The sequence below is a fragment of the Sander vitreus genome, chromosome 23 (genome assembly GCF_031162955.1).
Source record: "Sander vitreus isolate 19-12246 chromosome 23, sanVit1, whole genome shotgun sequence".
Taxonomy (NCBI): domain Eukaryota; kingdom Metazoa; phylum Chordata; class Actinopteri; order Perciformes; family Percidae; genus Sander; species Sander vitreus.
Genome location: NC_135877.1, coordinates 16,589,522 through 16,601,448, shown reverse-complemented (window position 1 = coordinate 16,601,448; position 11,927 = coordinate 16,589,522). Strand labels below are relative to the sequence as shown.

Sequence of the window (11,927 nt, the reverse complement as noted above, 5' to 3'; positions counted from 1 at the left end):
CTATGCTAACCAGCTGGTGGCTGTAGCTTCATATGTAGCTTCTCTCCACACTCCACCTCTGGCTCCTCATGCCACCGTACCTACTCTGCTGTAGCGTTCCTTTTTACTACTGTTTAACTTATTTTATTATTTATTTACATTTCTTTTATCGTTATTTATACATACAGTGGATATGTTTATACTTATATTGTTTATATTCTTTTTATCCTTCTTATATTTGAGAATGTGTGACATGCACCAACAACACCATGGCAAATTCCTTGTATGTGCAAAAACATACGTGGCATATAATAACAACAATAACAATAATAATCTTGGCAATAAAGCCCTTACTGATTTTGATTCTGATATTTACCATGCAGACATACTGTTAGTGGTATCGACTTTTTCCTTTACCTCTCGGCAAGTGCGCAAATATGAATATTTCCCCAAATCACATTATGACAACAGTGTGACTGTTCCTTAAAAACAATATAATAAGCTATCATATGCACCACCATCGAATCCATTAAAGCTTTAGTGCGTAACTTTTTAGGCTACAACATTTTTTGTCACATACAGCAAACATCTTCTCACTAATCCTCCGTGTCCTCCTTGGCTACAAGCAACTGTGTGGAGGAGGGGTGGAGCCTGTGCGCGATCACGGAAGGCTTGTATCATGTGGACAGTTTTGTTGTCATTACTTACAATTCCTCACGGGGGAGACAGAAACTACGCACTATAGCTTTAAGTAGACAGAGGGATTATGTATTGGCCCATGACAGAATGATAAGGTTCACATTTTGATAAATGATTCTAATAAAAAAGTCTAACAATAAAATGCATGATCGTTCTGTAAAATTGAGATTCATCTGAACAGATTTATTCAGGCTATCATGACATTAATAAATAGAAATACATTTTTCATAACACTGAAATTACACTGAGTTGACATAATGCTGGCACTCAGATTTATTAAATGTGGAGCAGAGATCTGTTTAGAGGAAAGGTACAACTAGAGTCTTTTCTCAAAATGAAAATAATACTGTATGTCTCTGCAATTTGCAGATACAGTCATAGCTGGTGAAATATATTGAAATTATATACACATTTTGACAACAAATCTGCACATTAAATTAAAAGGATAAAACAAACAAAAATATATTCTGTACACAAGCAACAAATAATCTCTATCTACATTAACTACGCTATTAAAAGTCTATTCACATGTCAATGCATTACTATTTCTGAAGTGTCCACTTTGCTGTAGACAATGTGGAAAATGTGAATCCAAAGAAGGATATTGTCACGTTTAGGCATCTACCTTTTGATGTAAAGTATTCTGTTAAACTAAAATGTGTGTATCTGCTAGTTACTCAAATCTAATTCAGGCAAGGAATAAGATACCTCTACATTACTGATACATTTCTATAAACATGCTTCTGTGCTAGAAACAAGAGACATATGATACGATATGCAGCTGAATTACAGTGAGGCAGATTCTTTTAGATGTACGTCTGAGTAATAGGAATAAATACAGGAGAGCTCATGTAGCTCACATCAAATGGTATATGCTAATCAGTATTTTACTACAATTTCTGTTTAGGTAACATCTGCACTGGATGTTACGTTTCCCCATTTTAACTAATTCCTTTCTTTAAACTTACAGCGCTGTAATATAACACTTTTTATTAGGACCATGAGAAAAAATACATTTTCTTCTCACAAATTGACTTTTTAATCGCCCTATGTGTGCCCACAAAGTCATTTTACTGAACAGAGACAATTTTGTTAGCTTAAAGTAAATATAGAAATGTGAGTAGAATCTAATAAAATACTAATATTAAACTTTGAGAGGGCGCTCACTTCCAAGCATGCATCTTTCTCCCTTTCGTCCCTTTTCAATCTCCCCTATTTATCATCATTTTATATTATATTTTACAATCATAATTTCAAATGATCCCCATTTTTGGTGAACAAAGAACAAATTCATTGTGAGCCAATATCCAGCCAGTCCAAATTCCCCCTCTAATATCTAAAATATGATAAGATCATTGACCATAGCTGCATCTCAAGGTGTATTATCATGAGCAATATCAGCTTAGACCCCAGTTTATTAGTTAGCACTCTTAACAGGGCTACAGTCCATGTTGTAACTGCGACAGCAAATTAATTGCTCGTGGGTGCCTGTGCGTGTGTTTTAGTGTATGTCACAGCCATCTGGTCAAAGTACCTCATGCAAGAAAAAGAGATATTGCCGAATAACAACTCCCCACACCCACCTCCTCGTTTGCTGTACAGCCACAGTGAAGCTCTGCAGTTTGAGATGAGAGTTTGGAAAATGAGGGTCTGGGTATAGAAAACAGAGGAAGGTGTTTGTGTCAGTTCCTGCACCTTCCTGTGTCAGACCTCTGGGAGGTGATTGCGGCGGTTGCGGCTCTTCCTCCGGTCCAGCAGGGGCTTCAGTTTGGCCAGGTCCCCCCTGAGTGGTCCAGGTGGCTGAGGCTGCTGCTGCTTCTGCTGGAGGGTCTGGAGCTGCTTCCTTTCTTTGCAGTATTGTTGTACAGCCAGGCTCTCCGCTGGACTGAAGGCTGACAGTAGTTCCTTGGGATGCAACGAGCTGGCCCAGGCCCACGGCGACTGCTGTTTGTCTGTCAGCACGCCCACCATGGCCTCGCTCAGCACTCGCAGGCGGATCTTGGCGACGGTGCGTTTGAAGCTGTTCTCGGTGGTCAGGCAGTAGTAAAGGCCCTGGTCCGACAGCTGGACGGAGCGGATAAGGAGGCCGTGCTCCGTTGAGACAACACGGTCGCTCAGCTTCACCTGGGGTTGGCACAATTAGGTTGTGTCATAACCACATCTACATGGTGTGTAGCAAAGAATTGGAGAATCTATCTATGCAGTAACTATACGTTACAGACCAAAGGGAAAACCTTAAATACTAAATGGAGATTGAAGGGGTCACTTTATAATTATTTGTTATGGTATGACCTTTGCAGTCACCAGATTTCAACCCATTTGAACACCTATGAGAGATGTGTTAAAGGGGTGATAGAATGCAAAACCGATTTTACGTTGTCATAGTTGAATAACGACAGTTTGGTGGGTAGAACCTCAAAATCCCATTGACACCTCTTTCCTCTGCAAATCTCAAAATTTGAAACTGCCTCTGAAAACAAAGCTAAAAGTTGACGTCAATTCCTCAACTCATACCTTATTTGACTCTACCTTCTATCTTTGTAACGCCCCAAAATTTACATAGGCTACACCACTGACCTGAGGTCAGCTTAGTCTTCTGAATCTAGGTTGCGCAGATCTCAGAAATTTTATACATTATTCGTCTAGTATTTAATTACTAAATTCACTTCTGAGACTTTTTTATGTGAGAAATCAACTATGTAGAGGTCAAATATGGGCCGTTTTATGAAAATTGATGGCTAATTGCAAATTTTGTCCGACTGTGTGTCGCAGTTCAGCGGCTGGTGCTGCTGAGGGTTGCTGCCTCGCCGCCTGGAGCTCTATCACGGCCGGCAGCCCGCGGCACTCTATACCCGCGCAAAGTCACCGTTTCTGGATTACTGGACTTCCAAATGCCGAGACCCTGACGGAGCTCCAGGGCCTGCAGCTCGCTGCTCTCCCTCCTCTCTCCTGCTAAATGGCCGGTGTGTGTGAGTGAGAGTGCGGTCAGCGAGCTTGTTACGCCCGCAATCCCTTACCACAGGTCCCAGTTAATCTTATAATGGATATGTGTGTTGAGTTATTTAAACAAACAATCGGGAGTGAGCTGAATGGAGCTTATCAATGAGAGCTAGCTAGCCTCCTCCTAACGGGACCTCTGAATTTCACAAAAATGCATTAAATTGAAATCGGAAAAGTGTAAGCTAAGCTTTGTAAGACCTTAGGGTAGCTGTGATATACATGCCGTGACGAAATTAAAAGTGTAAATATACTATAGTTATGCCGGCAGCTGGAGCTCCGAGCCCCGGTAGTCCTGTAACCCAGAAACGGTGACTTTGCCCTGGGTATGGAGCACAGCGGGCTCGTCAGACTGTGTGGAGCTTCTGAAGTCCGACACGTCTTACCAAATTTGCAATTAGCCATCAATTTTCGTAAAACGGCCTATATTTGAGCTTTATATAGTTGATGTCTCACATAAAAAAAGTATCAGAAGTGAATTTAGTAACGAAAAAGCAAACTAACAATGTATAACATTGCAGTGTCTGAAATATGAGAACTGCTGTCTCGTCTTCAATGTATGTGTATGTGGTTCACTCAACCAATCAGCGTGCAGCTCATCTAAATATTCATGAGCAGAACATATAAGGCAGAAAAGCTTTCGTTTCAATCCAGGCCCATTTAACAGGGTAACATTAGGGCCAAAAGAACAGCAAAAGGGACATTTTCAGCCAAACAAATGTTACATATTAGGAGACCTTAATGAACAGTGTGAAATACCCTATATAACCATTCTATCACCCCTTTAAGACAGTGCTCTCCATCGCAATCATCATAACACCAAATGAGGGAATGTCCTTTGGAGAATGGTCCTCATCCCTCTAGTATAGTTACACTTCATGTTGATTGGAAAAAAGGCAAGATGGACTGTCTTCTTTTGTAGGTTAAAATTACATATGCCTAACTGGGAACAGATTTTGAGTGAAATTGTACATATATTTTGCTGCTGAAAATGTGAAACATTTGAAATATTGATATACTTCAAGTGTAGTAGTAATAGCAGTGAAGTTGAAATGGCAGTCAAAGTGAAGGTGCTGAAAGAAGAGAGACTTTTCCACTGATTACTTTAAAATCAGCCAGGCCTTAGTTTGGATAAGATTTCAATGTTTACACACCATGAAACTAAAGTGATTTATTCTAAGGCCAACTTTTATTCTCATGGGGAAACGGCTATAAAATGGCCATTACTCTGAGTCTACTCCACTGAGGTGAGCGCCTAATCTATAAAAGATTTTTCATGCAGATGCTCTCTTCCCCAGCTTTATTTAATCTTTCATAGCCTTTCAAGGGGTTAAAGGGGTGTCAAAAATGTGTAAACCGTTCTCCCCTCTGAGAATCCAGCCAGTCATTAGTCAAGGTACACATCATGTTTGAGCTGTATCACTGCTCATTATGATTCTCCATGTTCACCGTGTCATTATATAGGTGATACAAGTCCTGATCAAGCATGTGAGCTCATATGATTGCTATGACATGTTTAACGTCTGATGTTATATTTAACTTAGGGTATCAAAATAACGTTAATTTCGATTAATTAATCTGAGAACAAATAACGCGTTAAAAAAAATAACGCAGATTAATCCATTCCATATTGAACTTTGACCCAGAGCCCGTTCTAGCCACCATTCGACTGTAAAATGAAGGAGGGAGACGAGAATGGGCTGCCTGGATCATTAATTGGAACATTTACTTATAAAAATCTTCTTCCTGAATAGGGTTGGGTACCGAAATCCGGTGCTAATACAGCACAGGTGCCGTCACGATCAGTAACTACCAGACTGAATAGCAACGCAGATTTCGGCGCCTCATTTCGGTGCCATTGATATGTCTGCGCTGCTCTCGGATGCGCTGAAACAGACGTTACAGGCAACAGAAACATTGCTGCACGTGACGCTAGTTAACACTATACTCGACAGCAGCTAATGTTAGCCTACCGCTAGCTAGAAGCTGGATTAAACACGGTTACAATGCTGACAGTTGCCAACTGTTGTTTAGTACCCTTCTTTTTTTTCTTCTTTTTTTAACTTTCTTAAAAAGTATTGGTTAAGGCACCGGGTAAAAATTATGTATGCGATTAATTTAGATTAATTAATCACAGAGTATGTAATTAATTAGATTAATTAGTTTAAATGATTGACAGCCCTAATTTAACTATGTGACCAAAACACCAGAGCAGGAAAAGGACATTTATTAAGTTATCTCAATATTGCGTCCTTTGCATCACATCAGCGTGTTACATACAAACAAGGCTGTGATGTTGACCTTTGACCTCTCTACATGTCAAACTGACCTCTTTCCTCCTGTCATTGTCCCTGTGAATGAGCCAGCGGATAGAGGCCTGAGGAGACTTGGGAAGACACTCCAGGAAGGTGGTGTTGTTTTTCACGCCGTACTGCGTCATCTCCACAGCGTTTCTGTAGGCTAACACACGCACGCACGCACGCACACACGCGCACACACACACACACACACACACACACACACACACACACACACACCAGACGTCACTTGCTGACAGACACAAAGCCCATAGATGGACATCAAATCTGTCTCAAGTCCCAACTGTGAGAGGGAAATGTTGACACAAAGCTTAGTTCGACACCTGCAGCGCAGCCAAACTCCACCCAGACTTCTTCAGTTTCTACAGACAAAAGAACCATCAATGCATCGGGGGCAACTCCGTTTCGTCTCATTTACTGTATTGTTTTGTGTTGCAGCTAAATGGTTCATCGCTCAGCTGAATGTGTAACAGGGTTGTGTCTAATTAGTGGTAATGGCCATATGGTTTGTTACCCAAGCTCGTTTTAATTTAGAGATGTAAAACACTGATGGAAACGGGAAACTCTGGGGAGCAAATGTTCTCCTCTCATTAAGCAGCACCCTGCTAGTACTACTGGGTGAATCTTTTGTGAGGGATGTTGGAGTACCTGGACTCACAAACAAGCCCAAACAAAACGTTTTGCCATCAAATATGGATTTTTACATTTGTGAATATGAATCAGTTGTGAAAGTATCTTTGACATGACAACTGTCCCTTTACAAATACATACAATAGGTAAATAATTGTAGCTGCATTCTTGGACACTGACCTTAAAAACAAGCTGAAAACACAACATTAGCATATTATGACCTTATAAATTTGCTAAGGCTAACATGCTGATTACCAGTTACCTATTTATATCCTGCTAACATGTAGCATTAGCATTTATTTGGAGTTGTGTTTCTGTCCACCTGCTGATTGTAAGTTGAGTGTTAACTCTGTTTTGCTTTCCGCTAACTCCTGAGAAGAATATCTGGTTTTATAGCTGCTAGCTGCTTTTTTTCTCCAGCTACTTGCTAATTTTGTCTGCTGCTAAAATCTAAACAATAAGTTTAAAGAGGCTAAGCTCTGTAGAGCTGAGGGAAAATGCAAAGTTGGGTGAAAATGATCTGTGGGTTTGTCCCTATGAGTGACACCTTTCACTTTACACATAATCATTTGGTCCTTTGTTAATATAAAAATATTGATTAGTGCAGCTTTAAATACCTTTTAGATTGAATCCTCTGCATTGCGTGAGTGGATTTCCATGCATAATGTCCTGCCTTCTGCTTCTCCTAAAAAAGGAAAGGAAAAAAATAGAAATTAGTATAAATACACTTTAGCTAAATACAGAAAAAAATACACAACCTTTCTCTTTACGTGTTTATCTCATATTGAAACAGTGGAAGGAGCCGTCAGTGCCAAAACAATATAAGAAAAATCATCTGACTGTTATTCTACTCAGTGGTGCACACTCATATGTAACAGCTTGAGGAAAAGAGCCTGTAAACAGCTGACACATTTCAGACACATTTTCTGCACAAAAACAGGGGGCTGTGCTTTTGTTCTGCGACCAAACTAAACTTGACCTGCGTCTGACAGGAATGTCAAGAGACACACAGTCGGTGGAGCAGTATCGGTTTAGAGGCGATGTCTCGCTCATACCTCCTTGTCTGTGTTATGTCTAGACAGACGGAGGGAAACAACAAAGGCAGAATTAGTGACATACTTACACTGCACTGAAGGAATCCAGTCATTTGATCTTTTTGCTCTCACAACTTGTGAGCAGCTCCTTTCTGTTCTTGTTTAACATATTGTTGTACATCATCTGTTATCCACATTCAATATGGCTGGGTGTGGTACATTATTGACATCATATTTGTTGTATAACTGATGAATACTACTTTGGTTGACTATTGGAAGCCCAAAGCCTTACTAGATTCTTATGGCAAATTGGGCAAAAGTGAACACAAGTGAACACAAGTGAACAGAAATAACTGTATACTAATCAAAACTCTACACTATGCTAATGTTTATTTAACACTTGTGAAAGTTTTGAATAGCTGCCTCCATGAATGGGCTCCCTAATCAACACTAACTCTGCATGAACCCTAAAGCTGTAAACCTTTGTGTACCTTTTGCCGGTGGGATAGAAGCGAGAGCAGCTGAGTCCGTCCCAGGCGCAGTAGGGGTCTCTGGCGAGGCAGCAGTCAGCGCATGCCGAGCCGTAAGCGTGACAACGGTGCAGGGAGACCTGTGAGACCCCGAACTCCGAGCTGACGTACAGCTGTTGCTGTAAAGTAAACAGTTCAAATGTCAGCCGCCCTGTTTGTCTTAATAAGTGGCTGGCTGACAGGAAAATGAGGCAGAGCGCAGAAACAATTATGGCTTATTATTTCCTTGCCTTTGGGAGGCTTATTATGCCCAGGAGATTTCTGTCTCGTGCATTACATAGTAGCCGCAGACAATGAATAACATATTAAAACAATAAAACTGAACTTATGTGAGGTATGCAAAGTTTAAAAGGACACTTACTTTTTTTGAGGATATTCTCAAGTTTGTAACAGGAGCTTGATTCTGAAAAATTAGCACATAGAGCAAAGTTGAGAGCTTTTAGACATTGTTCACAGTTATTTATTAAAATCTTAAAAGAGTAGTTGGGAACATGTTGGGGAAATAAGCAGAGAACTGCTGATCAGACTTTTCTTTAATAAAAAAAGCAGTCATAGCAGAGCCGGTAGCCATCGAGGATCAGCTTCTGGCCAGAAAAAAATATATTCTTTTCAGAATAAATGTCCTCTGATTGAATGACTTCAATAGGTGCAGTTAAAGATCAAAGCAGCCAAGGCCTTTACATGTGATCATAGGTTGATCACACTTTAGATACATAGATAAATCAGCATGTGCGAAGGTTCACTCGGGGCAACAACCAGACTCTTGCGGTATGTTAGCATGTTTCCCATCACTCTGCTGCAGTAGACTGCAGAACATCCATCTCCTGAATGCCACCCTGCCTCTTTCTGTCTGCCCTTGGCCTTTATGTTGTGGCCAAGCGCTCCCTCTTCCCCCCTGCTTTTGATTTTGGGAAAGAAAAGGGATGAAAGTAAGAGCATAATGAAAGGAATGGTACTGTAGAAAAACAGACAACTGACCTTAAACACTTCCAGCTCCTCCAGGATCAGATCTTCATGCAGGGATTGATTGCTTGGCAGCACAATCACCTTCTGTACTGTACCTTTGTCTGAGGGCAAAAAGCAGACATGTCATAAGTGACACACACACACACACACACACACACACACACACACACACACACACACACGTCAGACGTCACTTGCTGACAGACACAAAGCCCACAGACAGATATGGCTACTAACTCAACTAAGAATGCCAGTGAAACTAAACCAACTAACGCTTGTGAAAAAAATAAACTCAGAGTCTGTTTTCCTTTGCCCATGTTTGCTTTTGAATTAGGCATGAGAGCCACGACCAGTTTTCATAGCAAAATCAACTGTGGCAGGGGTGGGAATGGAAGCTCCTAAGCCTGCCAAAGGGTGGACAAGGGCCACGAAAAGGGCAAACTGCAACACAACCATCATCAATATGGATGTTTTGTCCTGGGAGTTGGAGCAGCAGAGCAGAGAGAAGGGGTTACAGTAACAGCTCCTGGAAACGCCTGATAAGAGCCTCTCCCTCATCCTTGAGACAAAGCAGCATTTCGGGACTCAGATATGGTAAGACAGCACTGGCTTTTCTTCAAGAATCTAGGCAGGAGGAACAGAATGGAGAGGCTGCCTGATAAACACAAGCAGCTGTGAGAGTCCCAGAGCTGCTTGCTGAATGCCAACATGTGCACAAGTGGCCCTGCACGAGCGTGAATGCACGCATAATTATGTACGCACACACACACACACACACACACACACACATTATTCTGTACAATATATATTTTATACTTGTGCTCTCTGTAACATTTAGTCTCATAATCAGTCTCAAAGCTTCTCTCTGCGTTGTGAGATAATACATTTGTGTGTTCCAGGTAGTTTCTAAAAAACACAACATGGCATCATGACTTTGCGTAAACATACACGCCACTTTCCTAAAGCCAAATGGCGTGTTATCTGTATGCATTTTGAGCTATCTACGTGTATGTCTACGCTGTATACAGCAGATGTAAACATACACATCACGTGGTGTTGCCAAACGGCGTTGATAAACACGCTAAAAAACGATTATGCGTCTTGATAACACGTCAAAATGGCATATGAATTGGCGTGTCATACATACGCCACTTAGTGAGATCAGTCTAAAAAAACAAGTGACAATATCAAGTTGATTAAAACGTGATAGAGACAAGTGAAATGATCTCAACCCACCCACAAGTTCTCTCACCTGATTTGATAAAAGGAACACCAGACGTAGTCAAAGTCCTCTCCTAAAGGACCTTGTCTTATCACCCGGTCTATGACCTATTTAAGACATAATTTATGCTTCATGTCTGTGTTTTCAAATTTGTGTCCACAGCCACAGTGCACTGTCCCCTCTGTTATCTGTTTATCTGATTACTCGCTGTTGCAATGGGACTCCGCTCAACAATCATTTACTCATAAAACGGACAGCTCACATGAGAGATGGATTGTGTTATTGCTTCTTTCCGTAATTTCACTGTAAATTGGTTTGCTTCTAACTGATCTTCCTGGTTACAGGATTGAGGTGAGTGTGCCATCACATGCTCATTAGAGCTACACTGATAAATCATCCATGCCAATAGTAGATCATAACTGATGCATCTGTAGCAGTGTATGCATCAGCTGATAAGTAGCAGGAAATTGCAGTAGAAAAATTGCAGATATAAAATAAATATCCTGCCTAGCACATATTTAGTCCCAATTCTTTAAAAAAAAGTTGAAGGCATTCTTATCAAACATTTTGTTGTAAAATGACATAATATAGTGACATATTAATGACATATTATATATAATATATAATATTAGCTGATATGTCATTATGATATTCTTTACTTTACACTTATACTTTCAATTATTGATATTAGAGTCAGCCTCAAATATCCATTGACCTTAAAATACAGTATAAAACATAATGCAGCTGTTGTTATAGCCATAAGAAACAATCTCTACATAAAGCTTGCAAGGTTAAAAAAAAACAACAACTCAAAGCTGGCTTGTACTTTAGTAGAATCTGCAGGTCGTTTCTACATTCATACCTGTGCCTAGAAAAAGCACTTGGTAGTTGCCGTCGGCAGCCATAACCTGGTCCACTGCCACTGATGTGTATTTGTAGTCAGCGTTGGTCCGAACCACCAGAGGTCTCCTCCCTACTGGGTAGATGGGGTTGAACATGACTGGGTGGTTCCGTACGAAAGTCACCACGTCGTCTGGGAACTCCTTTGTAGTATGGATGTCAGGTGTGAAGGCTCCACCGGGACACTGGAGAAACAAAAGTAAACAACAGTATTGTATTAAAAAGACAGTACATGTTTTACTTTATGGGGCTTAGTTTATATACTGTAAGTTCTTATTAAGATAATAGACAACAATATGTACAGTTTGCTGATAACTGATCTGAATGCACGAAAGTTAAATATGGAGTGCTACAAGGCTCCACATTGGGGCTTTGTTATTTTATGCATTTCTTTTGTTTGATACTTTCATTTGTTAAGTGCCAATGATGTTGCAGTTTAATACATTTGCAGATGGTAAAACACATTTTCCTTTTCTTTTGGTTATAACATTTACTGACAAGTAAAAAATAAGGCTTTTTTTCTCCTTTTTATGGCTTAAAATGTGTAAAGACATATGATTAAGAGGAATATGTTATGTTAAATTTTTTTTTAGAATCATGCACGGAAATAACCAACAAATGAATGAATGAATGAAAGAATGTTCTGAAAATG

General features: G+C 40.3%; 1 protein-coding gene across 1 annotated transcript in view; it reads right to left on the bottom strand.

The window, feature by feature from the left end:
- Window positions 1-1,704: 1,704 nt before the first annotated feature.
- Window positions 1,705-11,927, bottom strand: part of sema3c (sema domain, immunoglobulin domain (Ig), short basic domain, secreted, (semaphorin) 3C) — a 41,078-nt gene continuing 30,855 nt past the window's right edge. The window contains exons 12-18 of the mRNA XM_078242985.1: window positions 11,238-11,460; window positions 9,166-9,254; window positions 8,549-8,590; window positions 8,149-8,306; window positions 7,241-7,308; window positions 6,005-6,135; window positions 1,705-2,802 (exon numbers count right to left, since the gene is read on the bottom strand). Of these exons, the coding sequence (XP_078099111.1) occupies window positions 2,383-2,802; window positions 6,005-6,135; window positions 7,241-7,308; window positions 8,149-8,306; window positions 8,549-8,590; window positions 9,166-9,254; window positions 11,238-11,460 (1,131 nt within the window). The 3' untranslated portion in view covers window positions 1,705-2,382. The remainder of the gene's footprint in view (window positions 2,803-6,004; window positions 6,136-7,240; window positions 7,309-8,148; window positions 8,307-8,548; window positions 8,591-9,165; window positions 9,255-11,237; window positions 11,461-11,927) is intronic.